The sequence below is a fragment of the Phalaenopsis equestris genome, unplaced genomic scaffold, assembly GCF_001263595.1.
Source record: "Phalaenopsis equestris unplaced genomic scaffold, ASM126359v1 Scaffold000963, whole genome shotgun sequence".
Classification (NCBI taxonomy): domain Eukaryota; kingdom Viridiplantae; phylum Streptophyta; class Magnoliopsida; order Asparagales; family Orchidaceae; genus Phalaenopsis; species Phalaenopsis equestris.
In genome coordinates this window covers 57,788-71,240 of record NW_018165402.1, presented here as the reverse complement: position 1 = coordinate 71,240, position 13,453 = coordinate 57,788, and the positions used below count along the sequence as shown (strand labels likewise).

Here is a 13,453-nt window from a genome sequence, read left to right as displayed (position 1 = left end):
AACCGCTTTATCTCTAAGTCTGCTTTTCCTTTTTATTTGATATTTTTTATATTGTTCTTAAGTTTTTTTGGGAAAATGAAATTTAACCCTAGATTTATTAATAAAAAACAAGAATACAATCAAAAGTCTCAAAAAAAGAGGAAAAATAAAATTAAAAATAAAGCGATCCAGGGAATAAGAAATTTGCCTCAATGATCGCGGCTTTGAAGCTCTTTAAATTCATTCCGTGTACGGAATGAATTGTCGCACTTAACATAATCAAATTTGTAAGGAGGGCGATGAATTATATAAAGCTTTTGTAATTGTTTCACCTTATTAATTTTTTTTTCCCCTTCTCGTTCTTGTTCCAACATCAAAACCATAGAATCTCCCCCTTCGCATCCACCAACTATATGCATTGCACTTCATCTATGTTCATGTTTGACTGTGGGAGCTCCAGGGAATTGGCATGCGAGAGAGAGGATAACTTCCCAACATGGATGAGTGATCAAATGGGGTATGAGGGAGCATAGGCGTTAGATATGTAAATACATAAAGAATAGTGTGGTACGTATGTAAATTTCTCTAATATTTTTAATGAATATCGAGTATGTAGGAAAGGGTTCTCTCAAAGCCCGGGTTGTAGGCCACTTTTAAAGGATGGTTGTTTGCCTTCCTTGGCATTCCATCGCTAACCGCCCGATGGAGCCACCCACAGCCGCCACCATTGTTGTCCACCGCGAGTCTTCAGCCATCTGGTGCCGCCACAGTCCGTCATCCGGCCTCCATCATCAACCACCATCCGTCGTCCAGCCATCTATCAGTGACTAAATGGTTTTTAAAGTAAAAAATTAAATTTAGGTGTAGAGATAATTGTACTCGATATTCATTAAAAATATTAGCAAAATTCACAAGTGTCACACTATTCTTTATGTATTTTTATATCTACACCTAAATTTTCTCTCCAACCACATTTAGCTACTAGTTCATCTTGGGAAGTTATCCTCTCTCTCGCATCTCAATTCCCTGGAACTCCCAAACTCCAACATGAATAGAGATGAAGTGCAGTGCCCACAACTGCTGGATGAGAAGGGAGAGATTCTATGTTTTTTTTTTTTTAATTTTGGAACAAAAACGAGAAGGGGACAACAAAAGATTTAGTAAGGTGAAACAGTTATAAAAGCATTACATTAATCACTGGCCTCCTCAAAAATTTAATTATTTTAAGTGCGACAATTCATTACGTGCATGAAAGTTTATTTTAAGTGCGACAATTCATTACGTGCATGAAATGAATTCAAAAAGCATCAAAGCCGCAATCATTATGGCAAATTTGGACCTAGGGGTGTAAACGAGCCAAGCACGAGCGAGCCCAGGCTCAACTCGTGTTCGCACCTAGGGGTGTAAACGAGCCAAGCACGAGCGAGCCGAGGCTCAACTCGTGTTCGCCTCGTTTATATTTCGAACTCAAAAAGTGTTTTCGTGTTCGGCTCGTTTGCTTAGTGATCCAAACACGAGTTGTTCACGAACAAAAAATCATTTTGACAACTCTAATCAAATAGCCATAAAATATTAAGGGTTGGGGCAAGATTTAAAAATTATTGTTTATATTAAAACATCAGTTGAATCTAATTTAATAATTTTGATTCTATTTTCTTAATTAATACTTTTTTATTATAAATCTTTGTAGTCTTATAGTCAATTAATTTTTTTTTAAATAGTACTCATCAATATATATATATATATATATATATAAATATAAATATAATTGATGAGTAGTATTTCGAGCCAAAAAGAGCTAAACACGAACGAACAAATCTTGTTCGTATTCGGCTCGTTACAAACACGAACGAACAAATCTTGTTCGTATTCGGCTCATTACCTTAGCAAACGAGTCGAAAACGAGCTGTTCGCGAACAACGAGCCGTTTTGACAGCCCTACCTAGACCGCTTTGTTTTTAATTCCATTTATCCTCTTTCTTTTCACACTTTGGATCGTATTCTTATTTTTTATTAATAAATCTGGGTTTGAATTTTATTTTCCTAGAAAAACTCACATGCATAATCTAACCAATCTGATACGTGGTCAAATGATTCAAATTGTATATCAATGCATAACTGCAAGACGCACTTTGACTCTGCCCCAGGTTGGTTATCTTGTAATCATATGATGACATGTCAATTTTTAGTGTATAAGGCCCTTTAGATTAGTTTGATTATCCGTGTGAGTTGTTCTGGGAAAAAGAAACTCAAACCCAGATTTATTAATAAAAAAAATCAAGAATATGGTCAAAAGTCTCTAATAAAAAGGGGAAAAAATATTAAAGAAAAAATAGTCTAACAAATATGAAATGTCTCATGATCACGGCTTTGATGTTTTGTGAATTCATTTCGTGTACAAAATAGATTGTCTCACTTAAGACAATCAAATTTGTAAGGAGAGGTGTGAATAATGTAATGCTTTTATAGTTGTTCCACCTTACTAAATCTTCGAGTTGTCCCCCTTCTTATTCTGGTTCGAACATCAAAGGTACAGGATCTCCTACTTCGCATCCACCAATTGTGGGCGTTGCGCTTCATCTATATTCATGTTGGAGTATCAGAGCTCCAGGGAATCAAGATGCGAGATAGAGAATAACTTCCTGGCATGGACGAGTGGCTGAATGGGGCAGGAGAGTATATAGATTTTAGATATGTAAATACATAAAAAATAGTGTGGTACTTGTGTAAATTTTCCTATATTTTTAATGAATACCGAGTATGTATGTAAATGCCCTCTAAAAGCCTGGGTTGTAGGTAACTTATAGAGGATGGTTGTTTGTCATCATTGACATTCCACCTCTAACTGCCTGACGTTGCCGCCCGCCGCTGTCCGCCACAAGCTTTCAACTATCAGTCGCCGCCATAGTCCTTTGCATGGCCTCCATCATCAACCATAACTATGCTTCCTCTGTCGTTCGGCCATATGTCAGTTGTCTGCCTTCCACCATCCAGTCTTCTGCCAGACATCAACAGCTACTGCCGGCAGTCCGAAACCGCTGCCTACTACCCGACGCTACAGTCAGCCGATTGTCGCCGCCCCTACAGTTTGCTACCGTCGGTCGATGTCGACAAAATAAAAAAAACTTTGAAATATATTATTTTCAATCTACTTCAAACCAAACAAAAAATAAAAAATAATATATGTATTTTTTAGAGTGAATGAATCAACTATAAAGTACTTCAAATACATTGTAATCAGATTACTCTGCAAATATTTTATATTGCATTTTATTTTCAACAAACCAAACAACCCCTTAGGTTCATATGATATTCTTATTTAGATTTGGAGAGTTATGGGTAATATAGCAAAGATAAAATTAACAAATCTTCCCAATTACTTTTTGAAGTAAGAGTAAAGTGAATTATTAGAGGAAAAAGCATTTTTGTACCATTTTATAAACTCAAAAGAAATGCTCAAGGTTGTGTTATTGATAGAAGAATCAACTTTAAGAGATATAAAATGAAGTAATAGGAGTGAAATCAAGCATGGACTTTAAAAATGACAGCAATTTGAAGAATCAATCTAATTCATGCCAAAAAGATTTACTATAAAACAATTTTTTCATAAGATGATTGATGAAATGTCCAGAATAGAGAAAAGATATTCACAAGGATTTCATTGGTCTTCAACGGATACAAGAAATCATTTAATATGCATTAAAAAAAATGACTCAAAGATATGTTGAAGTTATTGAAGATTTATAGACTTGTATTATAAGTAATTGTAGAATAAAAAAAAAATCTAATTATACTAGAATTACATCAATAATCAATATTGAATTTATGCTTTTTTATATCGATTATAGAGATGCTTAAAATGATATTCAAAGTGAGGCATCTTGGTGTATGCATTACGTAGATGAAAATTTTGAATTTGTGATAAAAATAAATAAAAATTAGAATGGAAAAATGTTTTAGAAAAAGTGTTTAGAATTAGTAAAATAAGGCCCAAGTATATGATACAAAGCTTTACAACTTTAGTAGGTGTACTTTTAGTAATTATAAGTCAATGCTAACAGAAGATAACCTGATACCAAGTTGTGATATATCTGAGTGCAGTGGATCGATTTTATAAACAATGGGAAAATATATGAGAATATGACTTAAAAAATTAAGGTTGGGTGATTAAAACTTCTTACAGGTGCTATGCAAGAAGAGGATGTCATAAAGAGTTTATAGTAAAATTTATAAAATCATAATTAGATAGGCTATACTATATGGATCTAAGATTGAGTAATAAAAAAATTTTCATAGCTAAGTTGAGTATGGTGAAAATGAAAATGTTAAAACGGAGTTATAGTAAAACTACAAGAGATAATTTAAAGAATAATTATATCTGATGAACAATTAGAGTGACATCTTTTGGAGATAAAATTAGTTGACAATAAATTTAGGTGGTTGGGATCTGTATAGAAAATAGAATAAAGGTATTAAAAAAAAGTAGGGAAGGCCTAACAACCTAAGATCTATGAATTGAAGTTGTTCAAATTATTTGTCAATAAAATGTAAACAGCTCCAGTCTCGACATGAATGAGTAAAATTTCACGCATAAAGTTGACTGCATGTATTTGGAATAAGAATAATGATCTTGATAATGTTGAGTTAAATGTGATCTCCACAATAATAAAGCGTTGTGGAAAGGGCATACCTTAGGGGAAAGTATACGAACTTTTAAAATAAGAAAGCCCACTTACAAGTTTTAGCCTTTAAGCTGACTGTCACAAAACATTGGTATAACAAAAAGCCTTCTTAATAGAAAAAAAAGAATTTTTATTTCCTATTTATGGAAGCAAAAATTCAATTGCAAAGCTTAAGCCAACATTTGCATGTTGGCCATGCTAAGGTGACTTGAAGCGATTTAAAGAACCATCACTAATGCTAGCCACAACGCTTCATGGTTAATATTCAAGTTAATATTTGTTAAGGCAAGTGAATGGGAAGTAAAAGTGACCCGCAGATGAGGGTTCCACATTTAGTCAAGTTCAGATGTCCCAATGATAACTGGAGTTATGACCTAAACCAGTTCAATAGATAAATCAGGCTGATCCATTAGCCCATCCAACCCTGTTTAAATGCCTTGGAAATCTTCTAATTCATTTGATTGAATCACGGTGGCTGTTCTAAAATGGATAATTCCAATCCCAAAGCTTGAATATCCCAATATGTGTAATTAGTGCAGCATTTGTAATATAAGAGAATCCGAAAATAATACATATATATGTATACAAGGAGCGGAAACAATGGTACAGTTGTTGGATCTAGACAAATAAGATAACGAAAGTTCATGAAAGTAGGTATAAAAGTTATATAGATATTCTTTAATAGTCTAAGTAACAACATATCCAAAAACTATGGAAGGAACAAAATCACAAAATGACATAGCAAAGATATCCTACCAATATATGTTGTTGTTGATATGATTGCAATTCTTAATAAAATGATAAAAAAAAGTTAACTGATATACATATTTATTCAAAATTCTTGCTCAACATATGGCATTCATACCTTGACTTGATTCTGAGAAAACACACATGGGAACAAAATCTTTGAACATGTTTAAGGAATAGCTCTTGGGTGTATTGACACCATCTTTCTGAGCCAACTCCATCTTGAACTGCCATCTCATAATCATAAATTGTAGCAGAAAAGGTGTTAGACATGGGAAAAAATAAGTAAAGGAAGCTACATATATAATTATTCTTCTAAGATCCTGTCAGCTAGGTTAACAAGGGTTACGAATATAAATAAACCAGCAGATTCCATATTTTCTAGCAAATCATAAGGATTTGCATGCTGTTTACAGTTATCAAGAACTTTTCAATGACACTACTTAGCCAGTGGTAGCTCTCCATAATTAATCATATGATGATAGAGATTAAGGGATATCAACATAAAAATAAGTAAAGTGTTTGGATATATTAAACTGTAGACCTTCCAGTTCTTATGTTTGATCATATGAGACTGAGAAGTAAGGGCATGTTTGGTTATGTTGTATTTTCCTTTTTTTTTTTCCTTTTGTTTCAGAACAGAAATACTTATATTAGAAAACATGTTTGGTAAGTTGTTTCTATTTTTCTTTTATTTTATTTTATTTTATCTTTCGTTATGGAAACAAATTAATGTGTTTTTAAAAATTTTGAAAACACCATATGAAGTGTTTCGCTTATTTTCAAACCACCTATCATAAAAGTTCCATATTTCTATTTTAAGTAAAAAAATTAAGGGGAAAAAACAAAAACAAATATGAGCAGGAGACATGTTGCCCGGCAATGAACTTGGCATAAACCTTTTGATACCATAAATTCTCAATTATTGTCCTGTGAAGAAATCAGCCAATAGTCGTGAAGGCTAATACTTAAAATTTTGATGCAATTGCATGGGAAATTTATTGTTAAAATATTTCTTGTGATTTAAACTTCCTTAGCAGACATTTTTATAGCAGCAATAAGTAAAACCTGTACAAAACTTCTATGATGATTTTCTAGGTTTTCCCAGAGAATTCTATTGAGATCATAGTAAATGAAATCTAATATGGAAGTAAAATATTAGAGAATATCATATTAAATGCAGCTGAGATGAGGAAAATAATTACAGACATAAACTAAGAGTCAGACTTCATTCATGTACCAAAAAAACAAAATAATGACGACAAAAAATCTGTCGCGGACAAAAGTAATGGAGGTCAGAAGAAATAAAAAATGGTGTTATCCTTGCTGTTAGAACAACTGAATGTCAATAAAATTCCAAATATAACATGGGAATAAATAGTTGGATAAGGTTTATACACATTGTGTATTGGGAAGTGTCAATCCGCATTAGGAAGGAATTTATTTCTTTTAGGCGAAAAAAAAAATAAATTCACTGATTGTGTTTCCTTTATTAGGAATTTCATTTTCTTGTTTTTTCTTATTTTAGGGGATTCTTATTTGATTTCCTTTCAACATTATATATATAGCAAGGAGCAATGCATGGTTTGAGAGAAATAAAATTCCTTCAAGAATTCTACATGATATTAGAACCCTAACATCGATTTCATTGGGCTGCAGCCATAGTCCTTACCGTCAACGAGGGCAGATTCATAGAAACCTCCGAAGCTATTGTTCGATGACATCCTTGCGTACGCACGCTTACTGTTTCCTCTTTGGCGTGTCATAGTGCTCGTCCATGCTCGTGCGTTCTACCCGAACACCTCGATCAACCATCCACTCTGTTGGAACACCACGCCGTTTGATCCTTCCGTTCGACGAGATTGCAGAAGCACCTCCTCTCATAAGCACGAGTCAATTATTATCATCCAAGATGAAGATCTTTTGGGCATTATCCTTCCTCAACACTGGTGTCATATGAATCCTTCTGTTCTTGCATCACAGATCTGTTTGAATTGTTCAATTTCAAAAAATTAGCTAGTCTTCTCATCCTCTCATGACATTGTCATTGTTGCGGCTAGCAAACAATTTAGCTTGCCCTAGCCTCGACCCGATGAGTCGTTGGCTTGCAAACAGCCCCACCTCTCACCAAGAGCCAAACACTTGGAAACCGAGAGTTGTGCATCTCCCTCTAGTTCCTCTTCACTCGTCCAACAATTGATTTTCTCAATTCGAGTTTCACAATTTTATCATGGTCAAACACTGCATGGCATCACAACCCTCTTCCTCGGAAGTTACCTATTGATCCAAACCTGTCTTCAATCCCTACCATACTTGAAAACACCTCCTGCATATTCACAAACCATAAACTGCATGAACATAATTTACTTCAATGGCCATAATCCTCTTCATGTATATTTGTATCAGAGGGAAAGAACATCACACCGACGAAATTTCAACTCCATAAATGACTGATTCAAATTATCAGACCTGGAAAACTAATGACAACATGGTTATGTCATGGTTAATAAATTTCATGACCACAGAGGATGGAGAAAACTTTGTACTTTATAGAACAAAAAAAGAGATATTGGAGGTTGCATGTGAAAAAATACTCTAGCAATGAAAAACTCCTCAGAGCTATTTGAGATTGAAACCAGATGATCTACGACAAGAAGAATTGCTTGTTATTTAATATTTCAAGACTCGTTGTTGGTTGTAACTGGATATGTACGAGATTCATTCCTGGAAATGCCCTGGTGAATTTGTCTTGTATAGAATTATTGAACAAAAAAGAGCCATAAAATTCCTCCTTGGAGTAAAAAAAGATTTAGATGAAGTTCAGAGGAGAATCATGGGAAATTGGGAATTAAACCAAACCCTGCCACTTGGGAAGCCTTCAAAAGGACGAGTTCAAAAAGAAGTTGATGTGACATACAATCATACCACACAATCAGTTGAAAGATATGTTTTGTATACTCAAAATTCTTCTTAAAGCAACAAGTCCAAAAAGGGACGACCATGGTGAGGCCATTATAAAAAACGTGGTCATGTGATGGAAAAATGTTGGAAATTAGTAAACCAACAAATTGAAAAATATCTACTGGAAGATATGATAGGCAAAATCGTGCAAATGCTAATGTCACAACCAATAACAATGCAAAAATTAGTCCATTTACCAGGGAGCAAATTGAGACAGTGCAGAAAATATTAGGTCACGGTTATAGCTTTGGACAAGTACCACAAACCTTTACGGAGCAACCGATCAGTTTGTTGGCACACCAAGATACTTTACCCCATTCTCTTGTTGTTCAAAGCAATAAACTAAAATTTTGGACAGTTAACTCGGGAGCTTCAGATCATATGAAAGGAGATACAAATGTCTTCAAAAATTACAAGCATCACTCTGCAGTTCAAACAGTTGTTCGTTGATTCTCTTCAGTAGTAGGAACTGGATCAGTTGAATTGACAAAGGATCTTCACTCTAATATGTTTTTTCTGTTTCAAAATTAGACTACAATCTACCCACAATCAGCAAACGTAAACATAACTTAAAATGAGCAGCAAAATTTAATTCTATTTTTTTGTGAATTCAGGTAGTGGAATCAGACAAGGCGATTGGCAGTGTTGAGACGCATTGTGGTATTTATATACTCAAAAAATAATCACATTGGTAAATAAGTTCATCCATCAAGTTGTATTTCTAAGTATAGTTCTATTAATCTAGTTTTTAATTACAATGTTGTTTTAAAGTTTGTTTGAGACAGCTACATTTGTTTAAAGAAATAGCTATAAAGCAGCTAAAGAAATTGTTGCTTAAAAAATTGTGGCGGTTATTATAGAAAATTTTTAAAAAAATAAGGCCGCAACTTTCTAGCAGCCACCGCGAGTAGCTGAATCTGGTGGGACAACGCGGCCTTCAGCTGCACTTTTTTTAGAACGCAGGTAAAACTTAATTTTGTCAAATAAAAAAAATGTGGTGTGACATTGCACCGCCACCGAACCACCTCCCCAAACGCACCCTTAGTTGAAAGTCAAGCGTGTTAAGCCATTGTCGCCTTGGTCATCCAAAATTTGATTAAATTGAAAAAAAAAATTTACATTTCTTTATCAATAAAAAATTTCATTTCTATCAATGTGAAATGTGTTAACTTGCAAAACATACCATACATGTATATTCAAAAGTACAATACAAGACTTCACATCCTCTTGCTATAATTAATAGTGATATTTGGAGACCATCTCAAGTAAACTAGACATGATCATTCTGAATTCATAGATGATCATATTAGAATGACTTGGACATTCCTTATGAAAGAAAAATCTAAAACTGCCATCATATTTCAATCCTTCACTCAATGATAGTTACTCAAATCCAAAGCAAAATTCAAGTTCTTAAAATTGATAATGCTAAGGAATATTATAATTCCACTCTTCATTCTTATCTTTCCAAGCATGGTATCATCCATATAAGTTCTTGAGTGGACACTCCTAAGAAAATGGGATCGCTCAGAGGAAGACCAGAATTTTACTTAAGGTGGCTCATGCCATTATGATCCTTAATCATGTGCCTAAACATTTGTTCGGAGAAGTTATACTCACAATCACATATCTCATCAATAGAATGCCTAGTCGTGTCCTAAAATTTCAAATCACTCTTAATATTCACATGGAATCTTAACCACAAATTCACTCTTTTCTTCTAACTTACCATTGAATCTCTTTGGTTGTTCCACCTTTGTTCACATCCATCAACAACACCACACCAAACTCAATCCCAAATCTCTTATTTGTATCTTCATCGGTTACTCCTCCAACCAAAAAGGACTAAGAAAATGCACAACATCATGAATGCCACATTATTTGAGAATCAATATTACATTCCCAGTTTTGAATATAAGGAGGAATAATCAAGAATATCAAATTTGGGATCTTCTCAAAGACACTCAAATTGAATCAAACCCTATCACTCAAACAACTAAATCAAATCCTAACACTCAACCAGCTCCACTTCAAGAACAAAACTCTATCGCTAAAAATGTCCCAAGTGTCTCTACTCCACATTAACTTGCACCAGTGATCAAGAACTTCGTGGCAATACAAGAAGGAAAAAGACCATTGAGCATGTAGAGAGCCTAAACAAAGTCCTCCTATACCTGATAATCATAATTATATATATTATTTATCTCATGTACAAAGGTTCACCGATCATCCAATCAAAACATATGCAGCTTATGGAAATTTGTTACCTATCATCTTACAAAACTTTTGTGACAAATCTTGATAGTGTGCATGTTATCAACTCTATTCAAGAGGATCTAAAAGTTCCATCATGGAAACAATCAATTGAGGACGAAATTCGAGCTATAACAAATAATAACACGTGGACACTTATAGAATTACCTCATGGAGAGAAGCTTGTAGCCTGCAAATAGATATTATTGATTAAATACAAAGGAATGGAATTGTAGAGAGGTTTAGAGCGAGATTACTGGCAAAATGCTTCACACAGTCATATGGGATTGACTATCAGAAAATCTTTGCGCTTGTTGCCAAGCTAAACACTATTATCAGTAAAACAAGATTGGCCTTATATCAACTGGATATAAAAAAATACTCTTGAATGGGGACCTTGATGAGGAAGTCTACATAATCACACCTCTAGGTTTGAAAAATAGGTTGAATAACAAGTTGGTTTGCAAGTTGAAGAAGTGATTATATGGCTTGAAGCAATCTTTTTGTACTTCGTTTGGTAGGTTTGCTAAGACTATGATTATAAACGAATATCATCAGTATCATGTTGATCATACAATTTGTTAAATCCAATATTAGAGGTAAAATTACTATTCTCATGGTATATGTAGATGATATTATCTTGACATATGATGATTCTAAGAAATTGTTGTACTATAAAGTATGCTTGTAACATAATTTGTATCAAGGACCTTGAGAATCTTCAATATTTTCTGGGAATGGAGGTGGCTCGGTCTAAGGAGAGAATTATCATAACTCAAAAGAAGTACACCTTAGATATGTTAAGTGACACTGACATGCATGGGTGTAACTTACTAACACACCTATGAATTCCAACAAAATGTTGAACAAAAGAAGAAAGCAATCCAGTTGACAAAGGAAGATATCAAACACTTGTGGGCAAACTACTTTACATATCTCACAAAAAACCTAATATTTCATATTTAGTCAACTTATAATGAGAATCATTTGGAAGATGACCTTTGGATATGGTCTGCTCTTAAAAATATCTGAAAAATGGCGAGATTGAGATATGCATAGATGCTAGTTGGGAAGAAAAGGTAACTAACTGATAAGAAAACAATCGTTGGATATTGTTCATATGTTTGGAGCAATTTCGCGGCATGAAGTAAAAAATAAGTTGTTGTCTCCAAAAGTAATGCATGAGCTGAATATCGTGCTCTTGCGCTAACAAAATGTAAGGAAATGTGGATGCAAAGGCCATTAAAAAACTTAAAGTTGACATGAAAGACGCAATTAAGATGTTCAGTGATAATCAAGCAATTATTAATATAGCCAAAAATCATGCACATCATGACAGAACAACAGACATCGAGATTGACCTATACTTCATCTTAGAAAAGGTTATTGTTTGGCTCAGCTATGTTCCTACACCACTTCAGACTATTGATATTCTTACTACAACACTACAAAGAGTCGATCATGATGAATCAAAGTTTAAGCTTTGTTTGTACAATATATTTGACTATTGTTTGGAAGGATTCATATTTGGTTTCTTTTCTTTATTATACATATGTAGCAATGTGTAATGTATGAATTGAGAAATAAAACTCATTCAAAAATTCTACAATTCACAAATAAGTATAATTAGTATTGAATAGGTTGGAGAATGAATGAAATGTTATCCAATCGAAACTTACAAATGCCCAATAGACACTAAGTGTACATGTTAATTTTGACTTGTAAGCCTTTACGGGTTGTCTGGTAACCAATTTAGTAAATTATGTAAATCCAGTTTTACTATATCTTGTGAGCGCGAGAATTTATTAGATCTAGGATATATGACAAAATGAAGAAAAATTTGCAATGAAATTGGAGTTACTAAATCAAGGATTTAAAAGTTGTCATTTTTTTTATTATACCATTAGTAAAGATAAATTCAACTTAAATCTATTACAGGAAGGCCTTTAGTGTTTATGCAATGATTAATAATCAGTTAATAAGGGTAAGAAAAGTGTTGTGGTCTTTGATTAGGATGAAATTAAAAGTTATGAGACTGCTCTTTGCATGAGAGTTAAGGCTTCAAGGTAGACGAGCAATCTGCATTTAATGAAATCATCTTAGCATTGTGTAAGTGCTAGGGCGTCCCTTGGAAGCGACGCGCTGTATAGCATGAATATAGTGAAAAGTGTGTAAGGGCCGCTGCACCGGCGTCCGGGTGTAGTGTTAAATAAACAATTGTTCCTACATTACGAGCAAATGCAGGTAAAGAAGTTAGTCCATGAAACTGATAAAACTAATATTATGATAGGATCTTGGAATATAGGTATTCTCAATGGTAAATTAATGGAATTAGTTGATACTATGATTCATAGGAAAATTAATATTTTATGTATTCAAGAAACTAAGTGGGTGGGAGAAAAATTAATATTTTATGTATTCAAGAAACTAAGTGGATGGGAGAAAACGCTATGGAGATTGATAATTTAGGTTTTAAACTTTGGTATTTTGGTAAAAGTCGCATTAGAAATGGTGTAGGTGTAATTATAGATAAGAGTTTAAAAGATGATGTTGTAAAAATTAATAGAGTTGGTGATAGAATTATAGCCCTTAAGATTATCATTGATACTAAGATTTTTAATATTATAAGTGTTTATGGTCCTCAAGTAGGTTTAGATTTAGAGTCTAAAGATAAATTTTGGAATGACTTAGAAGACTTAATACAAATGATACCTCTTGAAGAAAGAATTTTTATTGGAGGAGATTTAAATGGACATGTCGGTAAAGTGGTAGAAGACTTTAGAAATACTCATGGTGGCTACGGTTTTGGAGTAACCAATGAAGAAGGTAAA

General features: G+C 33.6%; 1 protein-coding gene across 1 annotated transcript in view; it reads right to left on the bottom strand.

The window, feature by feature from the left end:
• Positions 1–13,453, bottom strand: part of LOC110032527 (transcription initiation factor IIF subunit beta) — a 33,730-nt gene that overhangs the window by 16,953 nt on the left and 3,324 nt on the right. The window contains exon 2 of the mRNA XM_020736189.1: positions 5,527–5,635. Within this exon, the coding sequence (XP_020591848.1) occupies positions 5,527–5,635 (109 nt within the window). The remainder of the gene's footprint in view (positions 1–5,526; positions 5,636–13,453) is intronic.